Here is a 14,805-nt window from a genome sequence, read left to right on the forward strand (position 1 = left end):
AAAGAATCATCATTCAGACTGTAATATGTTAAACTTTAATAATTAAGCCTCTGGTGCATCATGTTTTTCAGGTTATATCTAATAAGATATGCTTATAGAAGCCTCTGAAATGACATAATTTTTGTAGCTGAAGATCTATAGTTTAATAATAGAAATACCCAGGCTACAATATGGGGCTTGGTTCTTGGACTTGAGTTTCTAGGTACTGTTGGCTGAAAGACATCTGGTGCCCCCCAGAGCCTATTCAGAGCCATGTGTAACTCATTCCGAAGGAACATTTATGGAAGTTGTACCAAATGCTTGGAGTCAGATAGTATTTTGAAGGAAGCAGAGAGAAGCTACAGGTGGAAGCAATGCCCTAGCACAACTGAGAATGGTTAGTTCACTTCAGCAGTGCTTTGTTACTTGGGCCTAGAGTTGTGTGGGTCTTGCAATCTGCCTGAAACAGGCATCAACAACTCTTTCTATGGCCGTGTTAGGTTCAGTGATACAAAGGGAATGGTGTTTGATGGAGCCAAACTTGACTTGGTGAGATGGTTTCCAGTGACAGTATAGAGTAGGAGAGGGTCTGGGCATTGGTTAAGTTGTGCTTAAAATGCATGACAAGACAGAAACTTACATGTAGAAGTTTTACTGTCTGCTCTGATGATCCACAAACTTGCCCTCAGCAAGTCAGGAACCCAAGGAGCCTTCAAAAAATATATTTAATAATGGTGATAATCTTGAGCTCCCTCTTCATACCTCACAACCTCAAATATACCATTTCAACTGGTATCAATATGATTCTGTAGGAAAAACACAGCCTGGCAGTTTTCCAAATTCTCTGTGACTTTGCCTTTTGTATCTATCAATTTAATTTTGCTTTATTGCTGTAACTCTTTGGAGGAATTCACCAAATTAAGACTTCCTGCGCTTGTGAATGAGATTTTGCTTTATTTGTTGTCCTATTTTGTTCTGTTTTTCCTGGAAAGGCACACAATTTTTCACTTTCACAATAAAACACTATGTTTCTGTTACTATTGTCACTAGATAAGAACAGTGTGAAACCCCAAGAGTTCATATTTGAAGCACTGAATCCACAAACTCACTCTCAAGTCTCAGGCATCAGTGCCTGTCTCAGAGTCACAATAGGTCATACACAGTTCACTGGATTCCACACATAATCAAGTATTAAAAGGGAAATCAAAACTATTTGAAATATAAAAGAAGAGATGAATATCAAGGCAGATTTTAGACAGTCGGACCAAACTGTTAACTAGAAGCTGTTTCTTCTTTCCCTTCTCCACCCAACACTACACAGCCAAGAGCCCCAACTCTATGTGCTCTTCAGGCATTGAGTATTATTCTTTTTATTATGGCTGTTACCTATTTATCAAGGTTCACAAAGCACATACTGTGCAGTATATTTTGGGTACATATGGGGGTTTCTGACTTCGTTATATAACTCATTTATTTGTAAACAATGACATTCCATCAAAATGATACTGATGCCAACATGAAGCTTTGGTACTGATGGCTAGTCATAAAGTAACTTCTTCAAATCAGTTGCTGGAAAGAATACTGAAACAGAGGGTCTATATGTGCCAAATTGGATCTTAAAGTATCCATTTTAGAGTGGGTTAGAGACATTTCCCCAATTAAATAATGCTTGATTTCTAAAGGGACATCCATTTAAATTCCATTTAATCTGCCATGCTAAAATGCATGATGTATGTTAATAGTTTGTACATGAGAATACCGTATAGATATTATTCAAATGAAATACCAACAGCCACCCATTATTACAATCACAATTCCTAATGGAGGATACATGTATTGTACTCTATAGGACATATAAAAATGCAATGCTTTTTCACAGCCTCTAAATTCTATGACTGCAGCTAGAATGAAATGCCATTTTATACTGTATTTTGCAAATACATATAGGAATAGTGTAGCTATAATAAGTCAACTGTACTAGGTTGGCAAAATGGTAATAGATCAGACCATTGCCTCAGACTATACCTTCAAAGATAAATTTAGATTATATGCTATGAAAAATGTAGTTTACATCCTGTTTGTGATATTTAATAGATCTCTGGCATATTCTTCATTGTGACATTTGTGACAATGTAAATAGCTATTCTTCTCCAAGTAAAATCATATAAACTAAGAAAGAGCTTGTTATTTTTCTGACAAATTGAATGTATATACAATTCTTATCCTAAACCCTGTCACCAAGTACTAGATAATGAAGTGGATTGTCAAGGATGCTTTTAAAATATGCTTCCCACAGGTATTTTTAAGTATGGAGAGAATAACCATATGTTTAGAATAGTTGCTTAGACAAATCTTTACAAAAAGTAGAGAATTAATTGGATGATTCCTGGAAGTCCCTTTCAGCCTTATGGTTACAAAACACATTGTTTATGATTAAAACACTTATGATTTACTATATCACAATAAGCTTTAAGTTACTGTGCAGAATAAGCATAAATGAGTTCAGTGAGTTTGGTTCTCTCCCCATGCTCCTGTGCTATAAGAAGCCCACCAGCATAGCTGAGGTATTTCCTATTCTCAGCAAGAGGATTGAAGTGCTCCCAGAGCCTGTTCTTTCCACACTGACTGTAAGCCTGCCCTCTATTCCCTGTGAAAGAAGTGAGTTAATCTCTCAGCCCCCTAAAGAAATTCTTTTGTGAGTAATTATTCCCATGAGAGAACCTTGTCCTCAGCCTCCACAGCCTCCTATAAAGACCCTGGCCTTCTTGCCCACATGTGGTTAAAAACAGAAACGTAGACCCGAGGAAGGGAGGGACAGGCAAGGATTCAGGTCTAGGTCCTGTTTCCACATGCAAAGTGTTGCATTAGTGTCCTCTTAAGCCCCAGCGAGAGAACAGAGTTCAACAATTATAAAAATGATCACCATTATAACAAATAATCTGCATATCTAAAAATATTTTCTAGCTGTATACTTAGAGAACTTAAAAACACTAATTAATCCTCACAGACTACATTGGACACTAGTTAATCTGTTCCTTAACTGAGTTATTTCATAACTAAATTCTAATGCAGCCAAAATCCCTAACCAGAAAAAATATATTGTATTCAGTAGACATAAGCTACCAATGAGTATACCTATCAGAGGAAGAAAATGGCCACCACAAGGTTTCAAGGAAACAAATGTTTCCAACTCATTAACCTCAAGAGAAAGTTAGATTCTATATCTGATACAACATAAGAAACTCTGGACACACTGTGCTCCTAATTTCAGGGTGAGTCTGTAATAATATTTTCATGCACTCTTAATTAATGGGAACAGGTTTTCATTTAGCAGAACAAGCAATGGAAACCTATCTGTAACTTTGGTGATTACTAGGTCTGAAGGTTAGACATACTTCAGTATTAATGAAGGTGATTCACTGAATTTAAAAGCCACATCAAATAAACTGCAGAAGAACATTTAAAAAAATCTCAAATCCATAAAATACAGTTTTTTTTTCCTTGTTTTTATTATGAAAGAATAAACAACCTTCTTGGCAAAATATCCTACACCTCTTTCTCACTAATGCCAGTATCTAGCGATTTGTTCCCATGAGGGGCAGTTAGTCCTTAGGAAGCATCCTTTGAAGAAGGTGACAGGGGCAGGGGAGTGGACTTACATGTCATTTAGTAGGATGCTGTTTATTAGAATTTAGCACATTGTAAAAACTACCTATATTTAGAAGTGCTAAGTTGAAAGGGTCCAATGTACCAAATCATTTTATTTTCACTGATATTTCTTAGAAGATAGCAAAAAGACCTTTCTTTAATCTTGGTTACAGAAACATACATTTGCTATTAGGAAATGCCATTTCCTCTGGATTCTATGCTGCATTAATCAAATCTAAAAGCTATATTTACTAAGCAGATATACTATGCTTTCTCAGCATCTGAAATCCTAGGTTATATGTATTTTCAATCTAAGCACTTATCTCTCTAAATAAGTGAAACTATATTCTATTAATATGTTGGAATTACATAATATACCAACTATACAGTAGCAGATTGTGAAAATCTAATAATGCTGTGTGAAATTATCTAGAAGAGATATGTATAAAAATAGGTAATATCCCTAAAATATTTTGCCAAGTTACAGTTTTTCCTGCTGGGAAGTTTACCACACTGCCATGATATATGTATGAAATGTCTGTTCAGAAAAACAAAATTAGAAAATATTCCTCTCATACCCACTCACTAAATGTAGGAATATATAATCAAAACTGGCTCTCAAAAGTGATACAAATATATAGAGAAAGATACCTGTATGTGTGACAAACAAGAAAACATGGAATCTATTTATTGGTTAGTTTTGAAAGGGGCCTCACACTTGTAATTAATTAAAATACATATATATATTATACATAATATATATATGACCAAAAACACTCATAAGAATGGATACATCTTATTTCCACTTTGCCCTCCAGTTTTTTGTTGATAGTCATCACCGTCCTTTTTCTAGGATTATTGCCTGACATAACAGAAATTCCACTGTTTGTCCTCCACAGAGCAGTGAAAGATGAACAATCTTTCCATTCTCCTGTCATGACCCATGTTCAGGGCTTGTGCTTTTTGGAGGAGTCTTTGATCTGTAGCAGGTCTCAGAGGCTTGTCTCCCGGAGGAACATTGTGCCAATGTTGTAGGAAACCTTTTTTATTCTCGATGAAGAAAGAGAAGGCTTTGGCTGCTTAGGACCAGTTCTTACCTCCAGGAAATAGCAGACCCCAGAGATTTCCTTTGGAAAGTTGTCTGGAAGCTCTTCACGGGACCGAGGAATGAATGTGAAACTTTCTTCTCGTTTTAATAATCTAAGAAGAAAATATATAATGTGAATCATATGGGCAGGGGAGATGAGAAAAAATGGACACAAATTTTAAAGACTCGGGAAGCCTATCAATGACTGAGCTCATATTAAATGCCTTCATTCTTTGTAGCGATGTGGCCTTCATTACATTCCAAATACTAGGAAATATTATTTCTCAGGAGAAAATACCTTCACGCTATAATAATAATTTTAAAAAAGCAAAGTTGTTCTTGGTGCTACTGGAAAATATTTGTTCAAAGTTGATTTTTTTCCTAAACAAAAGGCTAAAGAAACTGCATAATACAAGTTTTTATTCAAACATGCAGGATTTACTCTTTCTGTTTTAAAAATCTGCCTAATTCTGGAGCACTCCTTTAATGTTTTGTAGACTCTCAATAAGATTTAAATCCTATGTGTCATACACATAAATCAAGTTTTTAGCTTTGTAGAACAACAGTCATAATTCCATGTTTCTGTGATATCTGGTTACTGATTTCTAGCAATACATATTTTCTAAACTCACTAGCATTTATTTGTCAAACAGCTTGACTCTTCCCATCCAGTCATAGTTAAAGACAATTTTCTAGTACACTAATACTGGAGATTTATTCTTGTCCAGTTCCATGAAATGTTCATTTTGATAGCCGTACCTAAAAAAGTGGTCCAGAAGTTCAATTTAATTCAACAACTTTTATGGGCTGCTTCTTATTGCCCTAGAAAAATCTCCTAGATTCTGTTGTGAATATAATAAGTAGAACACAACAAGCTAAGAAGCTTAAAGTTTTGTCAAAAGAGATAGACACAGAGAATAAAAGAAACAGAAAATAAAAACTGAATAAGCAAACAAAAGCCACAGTAATATAAAAGTAATATAAAACAATAGGCTAGATGCCATAAGAAAGGTGAATCCAAAAAGGTGTTGAAGTCCAGAGAGGGAAAAAGTTTACAGTGGGATGACCACTAAACCTTCATGGATGAGATGGTACTAAAGATGGGCAGAATTTCAATAAGTGAATGTGGAGAACAACATAATCAAAGGTTTAGATACAAGAGAATTATGATCAGGATCAACATGTTTCCAACTATTGGATACCATTATAGAATGAGGTAAGAGTGAGAGTTAAGGCTGAAGCAGTAGGTTAAGACAAACTTTTGAAGTCCAAAACTAAAAGTTTAGACTTTATTTGGAAGGCACAGTGGAGCCAAACCTATCACTTTTTTCCTAAAAACAACTCATTTTCCTAAGACAGGTAAATGTTAATAGCAGGTCCAAGTTATTCAGGATAAGAGATGGGTTGGAGGTGAAAGGAACCATTATGACAGAGAAAAGGCAAAGTGAAAAAGTCAGTGAGTGCAAGGAGAATAAACAGTGTTTGAAAAATGTAAGATCATTGCACAAGCAATGATAATCATCTTTACACTAAAGAGAAAAAAAGAATCATTCCTTGTCAAAAGTTCTTAATGGATAAAAATATTATCTGAAAATAACAGTTGGTAGTACTAAGAATTCTTATAATGTGAGCAGTCTATATTTACCCTTATGAATGACTGTTGTAGTATTTTGCCTTGTAAAAGATTTTTTAAAGATTTTATTCTTACTTGTTCAGTTTATTTATTTAATTTAATTTTTTATTTTATATTGGGGTATAGTTGATTTACAATGTTGTGTTAGTTTCAGGTGTACAGCAAAGTAGTTCAGTTGTACATATACATATATCCATTCTTTTTCAGATTCTTTTCCCCATACTGGTTATTATAGAATATTGAGTAGTTCCTTGTGCTATACAGTAGGTCCTCACTGATTATCTATTTTATATATAGTAGTGTATATATGTTAATCTCAAACTCCTAATTTATCCCCTTGCCCCATCTTTCTCCTTTGGTAACCAGAAGTTTGTTTTAGAAGTCTGTGAGTCTGTTTCTGTTTTGTAGATAAGTTCATTTGTATCATCTTTTTAGAGTCCACATATAAGTGATATCATATGATGTTTGTCTTTCTGTATCTGACTGACTTCACTTAGTATGATAATCTCTAAGTCCATCCATGTTGCTGCATATGGCATTATTTCATTCTTTTTTTATGGCTATTCCATTTTATATATGTACCACATCTCCACATCTTCTTTATCCATTCCTCTGTTGATGGACATTAGGTTGCTTCCATGTCTTGACTATTGTAAATAATGCTTCAGTGAACATTAGGGTGCATGTATCTTTTTGAACTAAGGTTTTCTCCAGATATATGCCCAGGAGTGGGATTGCTGGATTATATGGTAGTTCTATTTTTAGTCATTTAAGGAACCTCCATACTGTTCTCCACAGTGGTTGTACCAATTCACATTCCCACCAACAGTGACTGAGGGTTCCATTTTCTCCACATTATTGCAAGCACTTGTTATTTGTTGACATTTGGATAATAGCCATTATGACAGGTGTGAGGTGATATCTCATTGCAATTTTTCCTTTTTAAAAACTTCCAATTGACCATTCCTTTAAAAATATTACACAGTGATTATATTAACTTGGGATATAGGTAAATGAGTCTCATTCTAACATTTCAAAATTCTTTCAATTAACTTATCTCACTTATCCACATAATGTAACTCCATGCAAAGTCTAAACATGCTCTTCTCTGACAAATTTATGGAGGGTAAAAGTGAGTCCAGAGTAAGATAGAGTGCTTTGATAATGGGAGCAGTAAGACAGTGTTGGCTCTGAAAGTAGAGTCCAGACCTGTTAACTCCTAGTCAAGCCTAGCACTACGATAAATAATAAAGCTATACTAAGATAGTTTTTTTTTCTTCCAGTGTTATTGAGATGTAATTGACATACAGCACTGTATAAGTTTAAGGTGAACAATATAGCGGTTGGATTTACACCATGAAATAATTACCACAATAAGTTTAGTGAACATCTCATATAAATACAAAATTAACGAAACAGAAAATTTTTTTTCCTTGTGATGAGAACTCTTAGGGTTTATTCTCTTAACAACTTTCATATATAACATACAGCAGTGCTAATTACATTTTTCATGCTGTACATTACATCCCCAGTACGTATTTACCTTATAACTGTTAGTTTGTGCCTTCTGACTACATCCAATTCCTGCTCCCCCCACTCCCCTCTGGTAACCACAAATCTGCTCTCTTTTTCTGTGTTTGTTCACTTTTGAAGTATAGTTGACCTAAAACACTATGTTAGTTCCTGTCATACCCAGTAGTGATTTGATATTGCTATACATTTCAAAATAATCACCATGATAAGCCTAGTTACCATATGTCATCATACAAAGATATTACATAATTATTGACAATATTGCCCACACTGTACATTTCATAACCATAACTCATTTATTCTGTAACTAGAAGTTTGTGCATCTTAATCTCCTTCAACTATTTCTCCTTCCCCCAACAATCTCCTCTCTGGCAACCACCTGTTTGTTCACAGTATACATAATGCTGGTCTTGTTATATTCAATCATTTGTTCTGCTTTTTAGCTTGCACATAAAAGTGAAATCATACAGTATTTGTCTTTCTCTCTCTGACATTTCATATAGCATGATACCTTCTAGGTCCATCCATGCTGTCCCAAATGGCAGATCTCATTCTTTTTTATGGCTGAGTAATATTCCATTGTATGCATATGCCATATCTTCTTTATCCATTCATTTATTGATGGACACTGAGGTTGCTTCCATATTTTGGCTATTGTAATAAAACTGCAGTGAACATAGAGGTGCATGAATCTTTTCTTATTAGTGTTTTTGTTTTCTTCAGATAAACATCCAGGAGTGGAATTTCTGGGTCATTTGATAGTTCTATTTTTAATTTTTTAAGGAATTTCCATACTGTTTTCCATAATGGCTGCACCAATTTACATTCCCTCCAACAGTGATTTAGGGTTCCATTTTCTCCACATTCTTGGAAGCACTTGTTATTTGTTGATATTTAGATAATAGCCATTCTGACAGGTGTGAGGTGATATCTCATTGTGATTTTTATTTGCATTTCCCTGATGATTAGCATCTTTTCCTTTGCCTGGTGGCCATATGTATGTCTTCTTTAAAAATGTCTACCTAGGTTCTCTCCCAGATTTTAAATTGTGTTTTTGTTTTGTTGATGTTGCGTTGTAAGAGTTTTTGTATATTTTGGATATTAACTCCTTTTTGGATAGGTGGTTTGCAAATATCTTCTCCCATTCAGTAGAGAGCTTTTTAATTTTGTTGATAGTTTCCTTTGTTGTGCAAAACTTTTTAGTTTGATGTAGTCCCATTTGTTTATTTTTGCTTTTGTTTCCCTTGCCTAAGGAGACATGTCCAAAAAAGTATTGCTAAAACCAATGACAAAAAGCATATTAGCTAAGTCTTCTTCTAAAAGTTTTACAATTTCACGTCTTATATTTAAGTCTTTAATCCATTTTGATTTTACTTTTTATATGGTGTGAAAAATTAGTCCAATTTGATTCTTCTGTCCAGTTTACCCAACACCATTTATCTTTTCCACATTGTATTTTCATTCTTCTTTTTGTAGATTAATTGTCCATATGACTGTGGGCTTAATTCTGGGCTCTTTATTCTGTTCCATTGACTTTTGTGTCTGTTTTCTGCCAGTACCATGCTGTTTTGAATTACTGTAGCTTTGTAGTATGGTTTAAAATCAGGGAGCATGATACCTCCAGCTTTGTTCTTTTTTCTCAAAGTTATTTTGGCTATTCTGGGTCTTTTGTATTTCCATACAAATTTTAGAATTATTTGTTCTAGTTCTGTGAAAAATGCCATTGGTATTTTGATAGAAATTACATTGAATCTGCAGACTGCCTGAGCACCATTGTCATTTAACTATATCAGTTCTTCCAACCCATAAGCATTATATATCTTTCCATCTGTGTCATCTTCAATTTCTATTCTCAGTGTCTTATAGTTTTCTGAGTATGGGTCTTTTTCCTCCTTAGTTAGATTTATTCTTAACTATTTTATTCTTTTTGATACAACTGTAAATGGGTTTGTTTTATTAATTTCTCTTTCTGACAGTTTGTTTTTAATGTATAGAAATGCAACTGATTTCTGTATATTAATTTTGTGTCTTGCAACATTAACAAATTCATTGATAAGTTCTAGTAGTTTTCTTTTGTGGCATCTTTAGGATTTTCTATGTATAGTATCATGTCATTTGCAAAGGTGACAATTTTTCTTCTTTTTTTCCAGCTTGGATTCTTTAAAAAAATTTTTTTGTGTGTGTCTGATTTCTGTGTCTAGGACTTCAAATACTTTACTGTATAATAGTGGTGAGAGTAGGCATACTTGTCTTGTTCAGGAAGAAATGCTTTCAGCTTTTCATTATTGAATATGATGTTGGCTTGGATTTGTCATATAAGACCTTTATTATGTTGAGCTATGTCCCCTCTATACCTACTTTGTTCAGAACTTTTATCACAAATCTATGTTGAATTTTGCCAAAAGCTTTTTTTGCATTTACTGAAAAGATCATATAATTTTTATTCTTCAGTTTGTTAATGTGGTTTATCACATAGTTTGATTTGCAAATATTGAACCATTCCTGATTCCCTGAGATATATCCCACTTGATCATGGTATATGATCCTTTTAAGGTATTGTTGACTTCAGTTTGCTAATGTTTTGTTGAGGGTTTTTACATCCATGTTCATCATTGATACTGGCCTATAATTTTCTCTTTTTTGTGATATCTTTGTTTGGTTTTGGTAACAGGCTGATGCTGGCCTCATAGAATGAGTTCAGAAGTATTCCTTGCTCTTCAACTTTTTGGTAATAGTTTGAGAAGATTAGGTGTTGATGCTTCGTTAAATATTTGGTAGAATTCATCTCTGAGTCCATCTGATTCTGCACTTTTATTTGACGGGAATTTTAAAATTACTGATTCAACTTCATTCCTGGTAATTGTTCTGTTCATATTTTCTATTTCTTCTTGGTTCAGTCTTGGAAAATTATACATTTCTAGGAATTTTTCCATTTTTTCTAGGTTGTCCATTTAATTGATGTATAATTGTTTGCAGTAATATCTTATGATCCTTTGTAATTCTGTGGTGTTGGTTGTAACTTACTCTTTTACATTTCAGATTTCATTGATTTGGGCTATCTTTTTTAGTTTGGCTAAATGTTTATCAATGTTGTTTATCTTATCAAAAGTTCATATCTCATTTTCACTGATCTATTGGTTTTTTAAAAATTCTCTATTTCCTTTATTTCTGCTCTGATCTATATGATTTCCTTCCTTCTACTAATTTTGGGTTTTATTTGTACTTCTTTTTCTAGTTCCTTCAGGTGTGAGATTAGATTATTTATTTGAGATATTTCTTGTTCCCTGTGGTAGGCTTGTATTGCTATAAAATTCTCTTTAAGAACTGCTTTTTGCCCCATCCCATAGATTTTGAACTGTTATGTTTCCATTTTCATTTGTCTCAAGGTATTTTTTGATTTTCTTATTGATATCTTGAGTGACCCATCAGTTGTTTAGTAGCATATTGCTTACCTTCCACATGTTTCTGATCTTTGCAGTTTTTATTCTTATAGTTGACTTCCCTTCTTATACCAAAACAAAATACATCCTTAATCTGATTTCATTTTCCTTAAATTTACTGAGACTTGTTTTGTGGCCTAGCCCGTGTGATCTATCCTGGAGAATGTTCCATGTGCACTTGAAAAGAATATGTATTATGCTGCTTTTGGATGAAATGTTCAATATACATCCATTAAGCCTATCAAGCATAATGTGTCATTTAAGGCCAGTGTTTCCATATTGATTTTCTGTCTGGATAATCTGCCCATTGATGTAAGTGAGGTGTTGAAGTCCCCTACTATTATTGTGTTCCTGTCAATTTCTCCCTTTACGTGTGTTAATATTTGCTTTATGTATACTTAAATGCTCTTACATTGGGTATATATATTTACAATCTTTAGATCTTCTTCTTGATCTTTAAGTGATATATTAATTTGTCTCCTGTTAAAGTCTCTGCTTTAAAGTCATTTTGTCTGATATAAGTATTGCTACCCTGGCTTTTTTTTTTTTCATTTCAATTTGCATGGAATATCTTTTCCCACCCCCTCACTTTTGGTCTGTGTGTATCTTCAGATGTGAAGTGAGTATCCTGAAGGCAACATATATGTATCCATTCAGGACTGTATGTCTTTTCTTTGGAGCACATAGTCCATTTACATGTGTAGTAATTATTGATAGGTTTGTACTTATTACCATTTCATTAATTGGTTTGGGGTAGTTTTTGTAGTTCTTTTTTGTTCCATTTTTCTTCTTTGCTTTCTTCCCTTGTGATTTGATGATTATCTTTAATGTTTGGATTCCTTTCTCTTTTTTGTGTTTATGTATCTATATAGATCTTTGGTTTGTGATTACCATGAGGTTTATATATAGCAAAATACACATATATGATTATATTACATTATTGATCTCTAAGTTCAAACACATCTTACCAACCCTGAATTTTTCTCCCCCACATTCACTGTTTCAAACATATTTTACATCAATTTTTTTTGTGTATCCCTTAACTACTTATTATTATGCATACAGTTTGGTTTTACTACTTTTGTCTTTAACCTTCTTGTTTTATACATAGTTGATTTACTACCTTTATGGTATATTTGCCTTTTCCAATGAGATTTTTCTCTTTGTAATTTTCATGTTTCTAGTTTTGACCTCTTCTCTTCTGCTTAGAGAAGGTCCTTTAGCATTTCTTGTAAAACTGGTTTTTGGTGTTGAACATTTTTAGCTTTTTATTGTCTGTAAACCTTTTGATTTCTCCATCAAATCTGAAAAGAGCTTGCCAGTAGAGTATTCTTGGTTGCAGGCTTTTTCCTTTCATCACTTTAAATATATCATGCCACTCCCTTCTGGCCTGCAGAGTCAGCTGATAGTCTTATGGGAATTCCCTTGTACATAACACGTTGCTTTTCCCTTGCTGCTTTCATGTTCTTTATCTTTAATTTTTGCTATTTTAATTACAGTGTGTCTTGGTCTGGTCCTCTTTGTGTTGATCTTGTTTGTGACTTTCTGTGTTTCTTGGACCTGGATGTCTGTTGACTTTCCTAGGTTAGGGAAGTTTTCAGTTATTAGTTCTTCATATGTATTCTCTGCCTGTTTCTCTCTCTCTTCTTCTACTTGGACACCTATAATGTTAATAATATGCTTGATGTTGTCACTGAGGTCTCTTAAGCTCTCTTCTTTTTAAAAAATTCTTTTTCTGTTCATCATGAGTGATTTCCACTACTCTGTCTTCCAGTCCACTGACTCATTTGTCTGTATCATCTAATCTACTCTTGATTTCTCCTTGTGTATTTTTATTTCAGTTACTGTATTCTTCAGGTTTGTTTCATTCTTCTTCACATTTCCTAACTCTTTGTTGAAAACTTCTAACTTCTTACTTTTTTCGTTCATTTTTCTCCCCTGTTCTTTGAACATCTTTATGATCATTACCTTGAACTCTTTTTCAGGTAGATTCCTTATCTTGAACTTCATTTAGTTCCTCTGGGTTTTTATATTTCTCTTTCCTCTGGAACATATTCCTCTTTTGCCTAGTTTTGCCTCTTTCTCCGTTTTTATTTTTACGTATTTGGTAGATTGGTTATGTTTCTCAATCTTGGCGAAGTGGTCTTATGTAGGAGATGACATATGGGGCCCAGCAGCACACTTCCCTTTGGTTACCAGAGCTATATGCTCTAGGGGTGCTCTCTATGTGGGCTACATGGGCCCTTCTGTTGTGGTGGACTGACTACTGTGGGTGTACTGGTAGACATGGCTGGCCCCAGGTCCAGTTGGTTGCCAGATTCTGACTAGGGTAAAAGCTGTAGGCCACTGGTAGATAGGGCTGGGTCCTGGCATGACTGGCTGCACCAACTGGGAACTTCCATTCCTAGTACTGGTCTGCTGGTGGCAGGGCTGGGTTATGAACCAGCTGGATACAGAACCCTGGGTATTCCTGGGGCTAGTGCCGGCCCACTGGTGGGTGAGACAATGTCCTGTGGTGGCTGGCTGGAGGGTTAAAGGCCCCATAGCTGGTGTCAACCTGCTGCTGGGAGGGGCCAGATCCTAGGGTAGTTGGCTGAGGGCACCAAAGTGTCCAGAAACTAATTTTGACCCACTGATGGGCAGGACAGTGTTCAGCAGATCTTGAGTCTGGTGCTGGTGCCAACCTGCTGGTGGGTGGGTCAGGTTGAAACAGGTGGTTGTAAGGCTGCAGTGGTCCTGGGCTTGCATCTGCCTGTTGTTGGGTGGGCCAGGGCCCAGGGTGACCTGAGGCTGGTGTCATCCTACTGTTGGGTGGAACCATGTCCCGGGGCAGCTGGAGCTCAGAGCAGCCGACTTGATGATGAGTGAGATTTTATCCCCACACAGATAGCTGTTTGGCCTTTGGCTTCCCAGAACTGGTGCTGACTGGCTGAGTCCCAGTGGTTAAAAGCTAGAGGGACTATTCCAAAATGGTACTGGTCAGAACTACCAGTGTCCTCGTAGTAGATAGAGTCCCAGGTGTCTCCTACTTCTCTTGGAAGCTCTCCAAGAAGAGCAAATGGGTCCTTTCAAATTACTGCTTTTGCCCTGGGTCCCAGAGCATGTGATTTTGCATGAACCCTTTAAATATGGTGTCTCTATTTCTACAGCCCTCTGTCTCTCCCAAAAGTAAGCCCCATTGCTCTTCAAAGCCAAACATTCTGGGGGTTTGTCTTCCAAGTGTAGGACCCCTGGACTGAGAAGCCCATATGGAGTTTGGGAGCCCAATGTTGGGCTTGGATCCCTTGTTCCTTGGGGAGAAACTCTGCAATTGTAAATATCCTCCCTTTTCTGGGTCACCTACCTAGGGGAATGGGTCTTGATTACAGTGCATCTCTGTCCCTTCTATCCATATCATTGTGGTTCATTTTTCATAGCTTTAATTGTATAAAATATTCTCTGCTAGTCTTCATGTTGTTCTCATCATTACTTGCTCTGTAAATAGT

At 35.4% G+C, this 14,805-nt stretch overlaps 1 protein-coding gene across 2 annotated transcripts in view; it reads right to left on the reverse strand.

The window, feature by feature from the left end:
- Window positions 1–4,619: 4,619 nt before the first annotated feature.
- GUCY1A2 (guanylate cyclase 1 soluble subunit alpha 2) overlaps window positions 4,620–14,805 on the reverse strand; it is a 401,728-nt gene continuing 391,542 nt past the window's right edge. For both annotated transcript variants that reach the window (XM_068555643.1, XM_068555642.1), the window contains one exon: window positions 4,620–4,827. In XM_068555643.1, coding sequence (XP_068411744.1) covers window positions 4,620–4,827 — 208 coding nt within the window. The remainder of the gene's footprint in view (window positions 4,828–14,805) is intronic.

This window comes from Eschrichtius robustus, chromosome 11, assembly GCF_028021215.1.
Source record: "Eschrichtius robustus isolate mEscRob2 chromosome 11, mEscRob2.pri, whole genome shotgun sequence".
Classification (NCBI taxonomy): domain Eukaryota; kingdom Metazoa; phylum Chordata; class Mammalia; order Artiodactyla; family Eschrichtiidae; genus Eschrichtius; species Eschrichtius robustus.